The sequence below is a fragment of the Protomyctophum parallelum genome, assembly GCF_964188405.1.
Source record: "Protomyctophum parallelum genome assembly, chromosome: 12".
Classification (NCBI taxonomy): Eukaryota; Metazoa; Chordata; class Actinopteri; order Myctophiformes; family Myctophidae; genus Protomyctophum; species Protomyctophum parallelum.
The window spans coordinates 18985000-19000211 of record NC_139712.1 but is presented as its reverse complement, the minus strand read 5'-3'; the positions used below and the strand labels follow the sequence as shown (position 1 = coordinate 19000211).

Sequence of the window (15212 nt, the reverse complement as noted above, 5' to 3'; positions counted from 1 at the left end):
CACCTTGTAAAGGCCTATTCTGGATTTTCGGTGGTAAGGTGACCACCGCTCCGGTGGTGAGGTGACCACCGCTCCGGTGGTGAGCTGACCACCGGAGCTGAAATAACGTTGAGCGGTGGTGAGTAAAAACAGAGAGAAGGGCTGGAGCGGTGGCGGTGGTTTGCTCTTCACCGCGGCTCAGTGACGTCATGTTGTAGTTCGGCGGTCACCTCACCATCGAAAATCCAGACTATGAATGAGCCTCAAGGCTCAGAATCTCACCTTGTTCACTGAGGGGAACCAGGCGGTACACCTTGTAGGGCTCAGAGATGTCCAGCTGTGAGCGACCAGCGACCTCACTGAACTCCGTGCTCTTGTTGAGGGCACAGCGCATGCGGGTCTTCCAATGAGCTGCCGTGTCAGACGCAGAGCCTTTCTTGAGATTGCCCTTGAACTCTGCCCACGCCTGGAGGAGGAATGGGGTGAAGGTTACATCATGTACTAGCAGTAAACTGTACTCTGCCCATGCCTGGAGGAGGAATGGGGTGAAGGTTACATCATGTACAAGCAGTAAACTGTACTCTGCCCATGCCTGGAGGAGGAATGGAGTGAAGGCCGTTATGTGTACAAGCAGTAAACTGTACATGTGTCTCTCTCTTTTTTCCCTGTCTCTCTGTAACCCTGATATCATTATGGCTGCTGTTATACTGCAGTACAAAGTGCTCCTTGTTTTGCCCTCATTAAAAGGTAAGGTAAGTGACGTGTGACTTATCATACGTCATCATACATCATCTCATTCAATCACAATTTGCATCCTCACTTTTGTAAGCTGGACATAGGAGCGCCCTCATTGCCACATAGTGTGTTTGTTCAGCAACATGTCTCCACTCTCCATGTCTCTCCAGCATTTTATTAAACCAATCAGGATAGAGAACCAGTACCAGCCAGGATACAGATTAAACAAGTATTTCCAACAAGAAATGAGCAGACAAAATTGGAACTGGAACACTATAAAAAAAACTAAGCTGGTAAATTGCTACTCTCTCCTGATTGGGTGACATTTTGACACCTACCTGAAAATGTATTTTCTGTTCATTAAAGAGCTAGAGAGACAGGGAGACCCTGTTACTGAACAGACACTATAGCAAACTATCAGAATATAGTGACTTAACCTTTTAACAAAAACATTATTTTTAAACCAAAAATATCAATTTGCTCACTCCTCAGATTAACAGTGGTATTATTCATCTTCCCATCAAGTGTGTGAGAGGCGAGCACAGTGCATGCAGACAGACAAGACCCAAGCACAGTGCATGCACACAGACAAGACCCAAGCACAGTCCATGCACACAGACAAGACCCAAGCACAGTGCATGCACACAGACAAGACACAAGCACAGTCCATGCACACAGACAAGACCCAAGCACAGTGCATGCACACAGACAAGACCCAAGCACAGTCCATGCACACAGACAAGACCCAAGCACAGTGCATGCACACAGACAAGACACAAGCACAGTCCATGCACACAGACAAGACCCAAGCACAGTCCATGCACACAGACAAGACCCAAGCACAGTCCATGCACACAGACAAGACACAGGTTTTGTCATGGAAAAATAATGACTTTAATTTCACAGGAATGTTTAAACCTTGACAATTTTTATCTATAGGCCGGTAGGCTCAATCGAGCGTGAGATTCGTAAGGGAGGCAGTGAGCATACATCAGGGTGCTGTACTTCGTATCAGTCCCGGTGTCTATGTATCACTCCTTTTCCTTACTAATTGCTCTACAGTCGAAGGTCACCGTATGTCCTCTGTTGTAAGCTGGTTACTCCTTGGCATCTGCTGGGAGATTTACCACTTTATCAGAAGAGACACACCTCCTCACTTGTTCTGTGTTCTGTCCAAATCTATATATATGACTGTTCTTCCTTTTATTCCTCATGTTATGCGCAACTGTTTCCCTAAGAGGCACTTGCGATCTCATCAGTCGACTTAAATCTTCTGTTTTAATAAATACCATTCATGAGGCCAAGCCACTGCTCAGATCTGACTTTATTTCATCTTGTCGCTTAAAAAGTTCCTTGGCAGTTTCTTTCTGTCTATCTACCGACCTTGAAGAAGGCTGCATCCTCATGGCTGCGGAAGTCCTGCTTGCCAGCGTGCTTCCACGGGATACGGAACATGGTTTTGGCCTCATCGTCCCATATCACGCCTGCATACTTCTCACTGTTGACCTGGAGTCATAAACATCACCAGTCGCCACCATCAACAACAAGAACATATACTAAAGACACTGACATACAAACACAACAATTGTACAATTTAACACACCTCTTCAACCATTGAAATACATTTTTGTATTTTATAAATGGATTAAAATTATACATTTGTAGGCTACTGAAACACTGTTCTTTTTAGTATTGGCAGGATGGTAGCAGTGGTTGGACCAACTGCTGCAGCATACAAAACTCACCTGTTCTACGATCCAGGTGCACAGTTTACGTGTGGATCGGATCTTAGATGGCATGGCTGTAAAAGGAAAACTGTAACAAAACATCCATCATCAGCATCAGAGTTTTACAGTCAACTAAAATGAGTCATTTATATTTTATTTATTTCTCCAAGCACTCATGAAGCCCAACTGGTAAGATGTATTAGTGCTAATGGATCTTTGACCATCACTGAGGAGTTTGAGCTGTTGCAGCCAACAGTTAATGGACAAGAACTAATTTACAGCCACTCACCACCATCACCACTCACCACCATCACCATCATAGCACGTTTGTCCTGAAATTATATACGGCCTATAGTCCCTTTAACTGAACTGAAGTCTAGGCTACATATTGGAAATTATAACAAATAATTAGAAAGAAGAAAAAAAGGGCAGGTACTGGCCTGGGTACAACACACACACACAAAAATATTGTGTTTGTTATGATTTGTCACGATCCGAGTTGGCTTTGTTTGAGGCTTAAACAGATCTTTAAATAAATATTTCCTGGGCCTGTCCTGAAAGGGGGCGGGACTGCGACGCTGAACAACATTGCTGCTTACAGATAGTCAGAAGTCAGGTGCTTATGTTGACAAATTATAGTGAGCAGCTGAGCAGACATATTAACATCATAGTTCCCCCAGGAAATCCTGCAGAATGATGGAACTCATTTACGAGAGGGAAGATTAGATTAGACTCTCGTATAGATTATTTTATCCAAAATGTCAGAATCGATCAAATACATAGAAGAGTATAAACCTTAGGCTATTAAGGGAACAAATGTTCACGGCCAACCCTGAACTTAACAAAAAAAGTTATATAGACTGGCTAATTAATAACGACATTATTAACACCCCGTGGAGGCAAACACGTACGCTGCGTCATAAGTTACGCACAGTGCGCACTAGCCCCAATAATGTTCCCTCAAGTCCCTACGCGCGTAGGGACTTGAGGGAACATATTGGGGCTAAGTCAAGACATTGACAAGTGCGCACCAGCTACGGTTCTTGCATGGACACTGACTGACTGCAGGCTGATCATCACTAGCCTGGTTAATAAACCAGACTAATATCGCACGGACCGGCAGGCAAATTTGTTTTTGCCAACGGCTGATTCGGTCTGGTTTATTAACCAGGCTAGATCATCACACCATACAAATATACAAATTAAATATAGGACTATATACAATAGTAGAATACTTCACAGTCCTGTTTGGGAGTGTGTAATGTAGCCTCGGAAACCCAGACGTTTTTATTTCCAGGGTAATGCTCCCCTCATTTGCCCAAATGTCTGCTTTGTTGTTTGTGCTTTTTGGACTGCCTGCAAAAATCTGTTTACATTGTATTGATTATTTTTCTACTTCAAATGCCCGCTTAAGTTTTAATGTTTTATCTGTTTATATTGCACTGTTTGCTCTCTTGCTTTCCTTTAACCTGTACAGCACTTTGGTTGACCTGCATGGTCATGCTAAATGTGCTATATAAATAAAGTTGAGTTGAGTAATCACTAACACTAATCATATCAATCATAATGCCTTTCAGCTTTTGCCCGCGCGTACACACGCGTACACACACACACACACAAACCCTGGTAGGTTGTTTCAGTGAATTATGCCTTATGGGTATTGTATCAAAACAAATATAGGCCTACTACAAAAACAACCAAAGTTCAACAGCTATTATTTCCCCCCACCCCGATCGTTTGTATCCATGCTGCATTTGGGGGAAACTACAGCTAAATATTCCTGAACCTTTCATTATTTAATGATAAACAAGAATATGAGCAACTTTATAAATGCACGAAAGGCAAAAATAAACAGTTGAACCTAACTTGACTTAATAAATCTAGTTATAATTCAGAGCCGTATCGGCTGTTTGCAAATCAAACAAGGGTGTTTTTGTAGCTTAAAATGAAGGAAGAAACGTTAGGTTTCGTTTACCTTCTCAGTTGCAGACAGTTTCCTGGGAGCAGAGCCAGACGCACTGTAGACCGTAGAGCTCTCCTCTCCGTCCGTCCACTGAGCTCAGATCACTGCTGCTCACAGACGCTCCTTTTCCAGGAAAGCACGTGACTTTGGAGAACCGAGTCGTGTTTTGAACGCCAGGGGGCGACATTGTAAAGTGTAAAATCTCATTCCAATCCCAGGACAGTAGGTAATTTAAAGTTTCATTATGTCTCAATCTGACTGAGTGAATGCGTGGGTGATATCTATGGCTGCCACTCAAAGTGTGTGTGTGTGTGTGTGTGTGTGTGTGTGTGTGTGCCAATTTAAAGTAAAGAAGCGGTGCCTTTGATGAGTTAAGTTGATTAAAGGACAACTTTTGTTTTTTTTTCAACCAAGGTTCATGTTTTAGGTTATTAGAGAAAGAGAAAGATGAGTGTTAATCTTTTTTAATTTGCTGCTTTCTTTCGTTTTAGCGAATTTGGCTATTTCTTACAGCTATATAGCGATTTCTATTTTTTATTATTTACTCTAGTCCTACTAGACCCCAGAAAGTTACATCTGGCCACAAAAGATCACAGGATCTACTGAATATGAAGGGGGTGACAAACTGTAGATTTATAGTTGAAATGAACTGAGATGCACAGACAGTCCAGCAAGGTTTTAGGAATACATTTATTTAAATAAAATACGTTTTAGAGAAAAGGGGAATGGGATGGACAGAATGGAATACCAATCAAATCAATACCACAATACTCCATTACAAGTTCAGAATTTACTTGAGTAAATACATTGAGTACATTAAAGTACCAAAGTAGAAAGTACTCATTGTGCAGTATTTCAAGTTTTCAATAGATTGTTTTGGAAAATTGCAGGTCTAAAATTTAAGTTCACGCATTGTGAGCTTGTAGATGGGCTATATTCAAATAGCTGAAATGTATAGGGTTTAACTGGTTAATGTACGTTTTGTAATAATTATAAAAATAATAAAACATAACTAGTAACTATAAAGTTAAGAGATGTAATGGAGCAGAAGTAAAACTATTGAAAATCGGAAAATATTCAAGTACAAATGCCTCAAAAGTACAGTCCACCACTGCTTGTTGGAAAGCTTCTTCTGGGTCCTGGCCTCTTCCCTGGAACCAGCACGGTATCAGGAGACAGTCTTCTGGGTCCTGGACTCCTACCTCTTCCCTGGAAACAGCACGGTATCCGGGGATATTCATCTAAACGTTCTCCGCTCTTGCTTTCTGCCGTCTAGTTGCCTGGAAAGCACCAAACTTTGATATAAGGTCAAATGTGTCCCAACAGTCTGATTAGCTCATTTACGTTCCAGTGTTGTATTGAATAATGTTGCATACAGTACAGTACAGTACAGTACAGTACAGTACAGTACAGTACAGTACAGTACAGTACAGTACAGTACAGTACAGTACAGTACAGTACAGTACAGCATACCTTGCAGAGATGATACTGGACGATAAACTGTATCACCAGAACTGACACTATGACGGTAAGTCTAATGATGAACGCAGTCCGATGAGAGGCTTTGAGGACGTCAGCTGGAATAGGAGGACAATTAAAAGTGGTGGAAAAAGTATCAATAGTTCAATATAGAACTACGCCGTTGCAAGTAAAAGTCCTGAATTCAAAATTACGTAGTAAAGTATTTTAAACTTGAAATTTCCCATTTAAAGTTTTCAAATTCATAAAAATCTTTTGAAAGTAGCAGATTGCATTCGTAAAGAGCTGGAGAGACAGGTAAACCCCCTGTTACTGAACACACTATAGCAATAATTAGGCCCACTAATAATATATATTATTATCTATTAAGGCTTGCTTACTATCACTATAGAGCTTATACATTTGAACAAAACCCAAACAGGAAAACAAATTGCCTTTCATTTCATCCGTGCTACCTGTGATGGTGAGAGAGAGGAGCTCGCTTCCGGAGGAGAAGTTCTGAGAAAAAACATAGAGGTGATAAAAACAGCTGTAGTTCCCTTGGTGGGTGTGATCTGCCGCAGGAAACCGGAAGTTGGCAGCGTGATTGACAGCTGGTTGTGTGCGGTTGTGTGTTGTGTTGGATCCAGAGAAGGCGAGGTGGAAGGAGCCTCCTGGGTACTGTGGCCGGATGGAGCAGCTGAGGGTGAAGTTGGAACCCTCAGAAACCTCCTGCTGCTGGCCCTCAGAAACCCCCTTCATGGAGGGAGTTATGGCGATGTTTGGTTTAAACAGCAGATCTGTAACAGAGACAGAGGTGAGTGGCAGTTAATTAGCTTGATCACAGACAGTATTTCTCGATGAAACCGTTACCATTGCCTGAAATATTTCATGCACATTAATTAAATTGATAGAAAGAAATAGAAAAAATAGTGAATCCTCTGACAGACGGACACAGAGTAAGACACAGATGGGTGGATAGATACAAAACTAAAATAAGACACTATTAGTATTAGTGTCATTGTTGAATTCATTGTTACCTGAACAGATCACCTCCAGTCTCCTCCAGGATCTGTCAGACGACATTATTCCACACTCCCTCAGTGAAGTCTCAGACCCAACGCAGGGAGATGTAATCTCCCATACCATTTGACGACGATCTATCCAACTTAAACTGTATCTAGTTTCCGTTGAAACAGCAGAGCCACAGTTAAGCTGTCGGCACACTACAGCTAATGAGTTCTGGTTCCACTCAGACCCTGGATCCACTGGTCTCCACTCTCCCTCGTGTTTCATCTCCAGTGTCCCAGTACAGCGACTGAACCCTGCCACCAACCTGACATCAGAATCTGTACAAGGACAGTGTCATTGTTAGGCATGTTTCTGAACCTTCAACAGCACCAGTGAGATGCAGAGTAGAAACTTTCTGAATTATAAACTTCACGTCACACACAGTCTTGTCTAACAACATAGAAACATGCAGTAAAACATCCAGAAATCACATACAGTATGCATTTACATGGCATGTTGTCATTACATCCGACTAGTATTTTCACATATATAGACTTCACCCAACAACCAAGTGTCATTAAAATAGAATCCTACTGTACCTGAACTGCAGACCAAAGTGAGAAGTACAAAGACTATTTCTATTTTATCCATATCGGTCTGTAGCTTCCAGTGATGGGTGAGGGTGCTATGATCTAGATTGTTTTTGAAGTTTCTTGTCTAATTTCTTTTCATTTGTGTCACGACACACATGTGGTTTCTCTGTAGATGGCAAGAGTGGCAGCAAGGTGCAAGATGAGGAGAAAAGGCAGGAGGCCTACATATACTGTAGGCACGTGACAGTCTGACTAGCTGACCGCAAGTGTGAGTTATGGGAAATACATAAGTCAAAAATGCTGATACTCAACTCTATAATGGAAAGAAACTGCAGTGAATTTCTCTCGCCCAAAGATATGCTTGTAATCAAGGGTGTAATGGGGTCTGTATGGGGAAGTGGGTATATATTCTAAGTCTAACATTCCAAAACAAATATGCCTATATAGGCCTACAGATGTATGATAGCATATGTGTAGCATCAGTGCAGGTGCGTATTCATAAATTCAAGGTTCAAGTCTGAGTGAGTGTATAGTCCTATTAGCCTACATTCCTACAACGTATATACTCTAGTATAGATGCCATAGTGTATGCACAAACATCACAATCACTGAGCCAAAAAAAAGGTGTGATTTTGTGTCCAAACGGTTCGTTAACCAGACAGCTAGTTAATCAACCAGTCAGCTAGTTAGTTAGCAAGCCAGCTAGCTCTGGTCCATATAATAGAACTCCTTCTAAATCTAAATAACGCTATGGACCAGAGCTACCAGCCATTCAACCAAACAACCAACCAGCTCCTGTTACCGGGGTAGTAAGGAGATTTACGGTTGAAATGAACTGAGAGACTCAGACAGTCCAGCAAGGTTTTAGGAATACATTTATTATGACAAGTGGATATGTTGTAGAGAAATGGGGAATGGGATGGACAGAATGGAAAAGGGGAGATGGGTTTACAGGATAGAAAGGAGTATTTGTCTCTATTATAGCCTACTGGGCAATACATGGCTGTGTATGTACGTGCACACACTGGTATGTCACCATTAGTGTGTATGGACCCAAGTTAGCTGGTGTGTGTGTGTGTGTGTGTGTGTGTGTGTGTGTGTGTGTGTGTGTGTGTGTGTGTCAGAAAATGGTACTGACCAATACTCACTCTGCGTTGGCCCAAAACGGTCCTTACATGGTAAACTAGACCATTGAATATACAGTACATGTGTAAAATAGCCCATCTACAAGCACACAATGCGTCGTTATGCAATGCATTGTGAGCTTGTAGATCTGCAATTTTCAAAAAGATCTATATATTTGAAAAATGGGACATTCTGCACTATGAGTACTTTAATGTGTGTTTTGTAATTACTACTAAAAATAATAAAAAGTAACTAGTAACTAAAGTATTGCAAATTGTAAATACTCAAGATACAAATGCCTCAAAATTGTGCAGGCCTTCTAAAATAGCAGACCTACAAGCTCGTAGCACGCCACTCGGTGGCGCGCTACGAGCTTGTAGGTCTGCTTTTCAATAGCTAAATTATAAGGGGTTCCCGCCCAGAATGGGTTAAGTACAGTACTTTCCACCACTGCTTGTTGGTGAGCTTCTTCTGGGTCCTGGCCTCTTCCCTGGAACCAGCACGGTAACAGGGGACAGTCTTCTGGGTCCTGGACTCCTACCTGGAACCAGCACGGTAACAGGGGACAGTCTTCTGGGTCCTGGACTCCTACCTGGAACCAGCACGGTAACAGGGGACAGTCTTCTGGGTCCTGGACTCCTACCTGGAACCAGCACGGTAACAGGGGACAGTCTTCTGGGTCCTGGACTCCTACCTGGAACCAGCATGGTATCAGGGGATATTCATCTAAACGTTCTCCGCTCTTGCTTTCTGCCGTCTAGTTGCCTGGAAAGCACCAAACTTTGATATAAGGTCAAGTCTGATTCGCTCATTTACGTTCCAGTGTTTTGTATTGAATAATGTTGCATACAGTACAGTACAGTACAGTACAGTACAGTACAGTACAGTACAGTACAGTACAGTACAGTACAGTACAGTACAGTACAGTACAGTACAGTACAGTACAGTACAGTACAGCATACCTTGCAGAGATGATACTGGTACTGGACGATGAACTGTATCACCAGAACTGACACTATGACGGTAAGTCTAATGATGAACACAGTCCGATGAGAGGCTTTGAGGACGTCAGCTGGAATAGGAGGACAATTAAAAACATCAGTGGTGGAAAAAGTACTCAAAGTGTTTCCTTAAACATGGAGTGCCACGATTTCTTTCCACCCTAAAACATGATCATCAGGTATTATTACAATATAAGGGGCAAGAACTTTTTCCAAAAAGTGTACAGTATTTGTTAAAATCATGCTTTTATGTGGATACGCCCCCCAGTTCATTAAGTATGCCTGGTTTGTCTGGTGGGTGGTGATGGGTATTGATCCACCTGAAATGAAGCCACACCTACAGCTGTAGTTGTATGATAAAGGGGGAGGGGTTAGGGGAGGGGCTGATAGTGTCACTGTGGTGTCACTATATTACTGTTTATTCCATTGGCCCGTTTGACCGTCAAGGGTTCAGCCTCCAGGAAGAAACCCTAAATACAAAGTTAATACACCATTGCACATAAAAATGACACCAGGGTGTCTAATGAAGTACTGTCACCTCATAGACACATGAAAAACTGGAAAAATACAAAAACAATGTGTCACAATGATTGACACACGGTGACACCATCTCATTTAATTTGCAACTGCTGTAATATCATAATGTGTTGAATAAATGGGAACCTCATCCTACAGCAGTCAATGCCTGGACATTATAATTTGAACGCGTCAAAAACGGTTTCTATATACATGCATGTGCCCAGCCGAGTGGCAAAGTTTGTTTGAGAAAACAAATCACTTGCCTTTCATCTCATTCGTGCTACCTGTGATGGTGAGAGAGAGGATCTCGCTTCCGGAGGAGAAGTTCTGAGAAAAAACATAGAGGTGATAAAAACAGCTGTAGTTCCCTTGGTGGGTGTGATCTGCCGCAGGAAACCGGAAGTTGGCAGCGTGATTGACAGCTGGTTGTGTGCGGTTGTGTGCTGTGTTGGATCCAGAGAAGGCGAGGTGGAAGGAGCCTCCTGGGTACTGTGGCCGGATGGAGCAGCTGATGGTGAAGTTGGAACCCTCAGACACCTCCTCCTGCTGGCCCTCAGGACCCTCAGACACCTGCAGCCCCTCAGGGCCCTCAGACACCTGCAGCCCCTCCTGCTGCAGGCCCTCAGGAGCCTCAAACACCTTCAGCCCCTCCTGCTGCTGGCCCTCAGGAGCCTCAGACACCTGCAGCACCTCCTCCTGCTGGCCCTCAGGAGCCTCAGACACCTGCAGCCCCTCCTGCTGCAGGCCCTCAGGAACCCCCTTCATGGAGGGAGTTATGGCGATATTTGGTTTAAACAGCAGATCTGTAACAGTGACAGAGGTGAGTGGCAGTTAGTAAATGGTAAAAAAAAGTTAGCTTGATCACATGACAGTATTTCTCGATGAAACCGTTGCCATTTTTTATTTTTTATTTCAATGGGGAGGTAGGGGTCAGATTTTCATAATCTAAGAGATGATGGTGGCAGCTATATCGTTATGTCTAATATTATACTCAATTTGGTGTGAAACTTCAAATATTTATATAGCAGCATCAAATATTAAAACAATTTGAATACTGTACAGAAGAGTGGTTCCCGTCCAGAAGGGTTAGAACACCAAAAGGGGTTCCCGCCCAGAATGGGCTAAGGCTGAGCCCTCTGATAACCTGTTCAATAGTGGGTATGCGCATGCTTAAAGTGAATGGCACATTGAGTGGCAAAGCAACATGCAAAGTGAGTTTAACATTGTTTAATGTTGTTTAATGCAATCAGATATAGGACTATTCTGTTTGGATGCATGGGCTGAAGGCCAGAAAGTAGTTTTTTGCCACTCAGTAGGCGTTCTTGCATAACTTCCGGGTTTGATGATGTCATGTGCATACCCTCTATAGAGAACAACAAAAAACTGTTACAGAAGGGGGTTCCCGCCCAGAATGGACTAAGTGTCGTATGTTGTGTCCATGTGTCGTAAGTTCATGTATTGTCCATGTCTTTTTCTGTTAAAAATATTGAAATACAAAATATTTCTGCAATTTATGCAAATTAATTAAATTGATAGAAAAAAAGAACAAATAGTGAAACATCCTCTGACAGACGGACATAGAGTAAGACAGTAAAGACACAGATGGGTGGATGGATAGATTGAAAGCTAAAATAAGACACTATTAGTGTCATTGTTACCTGAACAGATCACCTCCAGTCTCCTCCAGGATTTGTTAGACGTCTTTATTCCACACTCCCTCAGTGAAGTCTCAGACCCAACGCAGGGAGATGTAATCTCCCATACCATTTGACGATCTAGCCAACTTAAACTGTATCCAGTTTCCGTTGAAACAGCAGAGCCACAGTTAAGCTGTCGGCACACTACAGCTAATGAGTTCTGGTTCCACTCAGACAAGCCATCCACTGGTCTCCACTCTCCCTCGTGTTTCATCTCCAGTGTCCCAGTACAGCGACTGAACCCTGCCACCAACCTGACATCATCAGAATCTGTACAGGGACAGTGTCATTGTTAGGCATGTTTCTGAACCGTCAACAGCAGCACACCAGTGAGAGACAGAAATTGTGCCATCCTATGAGCATCAGTGGCGACTAATAATAATCTGATGGTAAGGTTGAGAATGGGTGAAGTAGGCCTAAAGTCTTCAATGTGTTTTGAGTGAAAATAGTAGGCCTAGGCGGGCAGTCATTAGTCCTACAACTACAACCCATCTCAAACCCTCACCCTAAACCTAACCTCCCACAGGGCAGCACACCTAAACCTAACCTTAACCCATGTCTAAGCAATGACTAGTCTAAACTAAGTATGCACCCCCGACCTCAAAAATACGTTAGAAACATTCTGAATTTCTGAATTATAAACTTCACGTCACACAGTCTTGTCATTAAAATAGAATCCTACTGTACCTGAACTGCAGACCAAAGTAAGAATTACAATGACTATTTTATCCATATTGGTAGCTTCCAGTTCCTCTGATGGGTGAGGGTGCTATGATCTATGTTTCTTGTCAAGTAATAATGTGTGTCACAACACACATGTGGTTTCTCTGTAGCTGGCAGGAGGCCTACAGGTACTTCTAAATAGCTGACAGTGCTGACCGCAAGTGAGGGAAACATGTCCAAATGTCTACCTACATACGTCAAAGATGCCGATACGTCAACTGACTCAACTCCATAATGGAAATAAACTGCAGTGAATTTCTCTCGCCCAAAGATAATCAAGGGTGTAATGTCTGGGGTCTGTATGGGGAAGTGGGTATACTTACATACAGTATGTGTAGCATCAGTGCAGGTGCGTATTCATAAATTCAAGGTTCAAGTACATGTGTGAGTGAGTGTATATAGTCCTATTAGCCTATATACCGGTACTCTATGTATAGATGCAAGAGTGTGCATGTATGTACAACACACATCACAATCCTCACCGAACTCAAAAAGGTGCGATTTTGTGTTGAAAATCCAACCAGTTAGTTAACCAGACAGCTAGTCAACCAACCAGCCAGCTAGTTCGCTAGCTAGCAAGCCAGGTAGCTCTGGTCCATAGAACTCCTTCTAAATCGAAATAACGCTATGGACCAGAGGTACCAGCCAGCCAACCAACCAACCAACCAGCTACTTGCTACATGGGCCTGACGTAAAAATAAAAATAAAGTTCGCTCTGAAAGAATATATATTCAAAGATTTGTGCCACATTTTTAAAAAAATTCAAAAATAGCAGACCTACAAGCTCGTAGACGTATGAGCTTGTAGATCTGCTATTTTTCAATAGCTAAAGTATAACATAATGCTTAGTTAAAACACCAAAAGGGGTTCCCGTCCAGAATGGGTTAAGTATTGCTACAATTTCAAGGTGACTTTAAAAAGAAAATGTAATGATGTGTTAAAATAAGTCATTAGTGTATAATATAACCATAATAATTACATAAAAAAAAAACTAAATGGTGTGAAAAGTACAACATGTCTGAGTCTGACAAGGACATGGCGTGTGTCTGAGTCTGACTACTGCGTCTATGACCTTAATTCCCTGTCTCTTGTGTGTTTGTGGCAGCATGTGATACATTTAGGAGCCCACGCAGCACATTCTGCATTTCACCTCCATCCTGTCACCTCGTTGATAATGATATTGTTTTTTATCTCGTTGCTTGGTTGTAACTTCTGGTCTTCCGTCAATACATCTCTGTGCCAAAGTCACTCAGGAGGGGGGAGAACTCAAAGTTCGACCGCGACGGCCATGGCCATGACATTTGGCGAGTCGCCAGGACATTTGGGCCAAAGACAGTTACTTGTAAAAACACCCGGCACTGGGAAAATAATGTTTTTTTTATTATCATCACAACACATTTGAAGAAAGAACAATAACAATAACCTTTTAGTTTAGTCATCTTTCTTTAGAGTCCTGTAAAGATAATATTTGCAGAATAATTGCATTTAACCACTTATTGTTGACAGGGTACCACAGAGGTCTGGCCCTCCCCTTTCCCCCCCCCCCCCCCCCCCCCCCACCACAGTGAGGCGTCATGAGCTTGTAGATCATTTATTTTCACAGAAACTTTGCTTATTTTCGCTGACCGTTTGCCTATAGAGCGACGCAGTCCCGCCCCCTTTCATGACGACGCCAGGCCCAGGAAATGATTCCCAATGCATTTTTCCCACAGACATTTCAAAACGTATTTATTTAAAGACGGTTACACCGCGGACAAAGCCAACTCGAGTCGTGACAACTCATGACAACAAACACAATATTTTGGACCAAACAAATAATTACAAAGAAGAAAAACAACATCTTTTCTAATTATTTGTCCGGACCAAAAGATTGTGTTTATGGTCATGGGTTGTCACGACTCCAGTTGGCTTTGTCCACGGCGTAAACGTCTTTAAATAAATACTTTTTGAAATGTCTATGAGGAAAATGAACGGAGAATCATTTCCTGGGCCCTGGTAGGGGGCGGGACTGCGACACTCTATTATGACATGCCCAGAACAGGGACGCTGGGGTTCATGTGGTAAACGGGGGACTAAGAGTGACATAATACCACATAAATAAGGCTGTAGTCCTACCTGTAACGCCACGGCCCGAAGGTCACCCCCACTTGTCATGTTTCTGTTTTACTGCCGTCTGAATAAAGCATAAAAGTTCCCCAAAACATCTCCTCCTTCCAAAAACGAAAACAAGAATTACATTTATAAAGGAATAGCCGCTGACATGTCTTGTAGAGGAAAATAGATCAGAGGTTGATAAAATGTCCAAAAATAAAAATTTATGATTAAATAATGCTTCAAAATATGATTTAAAAAACAGATCAGGTTGAGTTATCTTCATTTGCGTCCAGGAACCTTTTCTCCGAGCGGAACTTCCATTAGTTTCTGCAAAATTAGGGAGAAAAACATTTACATGTTAGAATCGAGAAGGGTTTAATTGTCATTCGGTCACAAAAACAACCATCTGAATCCCCTGGAGGATTCAGGAGGTCATGATTAGCGCTCAGGGATACATGTGTATGCTGGCCTGACCGGGAGGTAACCCGGCTGACCTTCAAATTACAAGGCTGCCTCTCTACCCAGTACCCACTAAACTGTTATGGCTTTACGTTTCAGTCAAGTACAATACTAATTCAAATTCAGCC

The 15212-nt window shown here is 42.4% G+C and overlaps 2 protein-coding genes across 6 annotated transcripts in view; both read right to left on the bottom strand.

Moving 5' to 3' along the window:
- The window catches only part of irf9 (interferon regulatory factor 9), a 10419-nt gene extending 5939 nt beyond the window's left edge, over positions 1–4480 (bottom strand). For all 3 annotated transcript variants that reach the window (XM_083778545.1, XM_083778546.1, XM_083778544.1), the window contains exons 1-4: positions 4417–4480; positions 2460–2529; positions 2098–2220; positions 262–445 (exon numbers count right to left, since the gene is read on the bottom strand). In XM_083778545.1, coding sequence (XP_083634671.1) covers positions 262–445; positions 2098–2220; positions 2460–2513 — 361 coding nt within the window. In that variant the 5' untranslated portion in view covers positions 2514–2529; positions 4417–4480. The remainder of the gene's footprint in view (positions 1–261; positions 446–2097; positions 2221–2459; positions 2530–4416) is intronic.
- Positions 4481–14104: 9624 nt separating this feature from the next.
- Positions 14105–15212, bottom strand: part of LOC310867826 (E3 ubiquitin-protein ligase RNF31-like) — a 30314-nt gene continuing 29206 nt past the window's right edge. For all 3 annotated transcript variants that reach the window (XM_083777970.1, XM_083777972.1, XM_083777971.1), the window contains one exon: positions 14105–14952. In XM_083777970.1, coding sequence (XP_083634096.1) covers positions 14905–14952 — 48 coding nt within the window. In that variant the 3' untranslated portion in view covers positions 14105–14904. The remainder of the gene's footprint in view (positions 14953–15212) is intronic.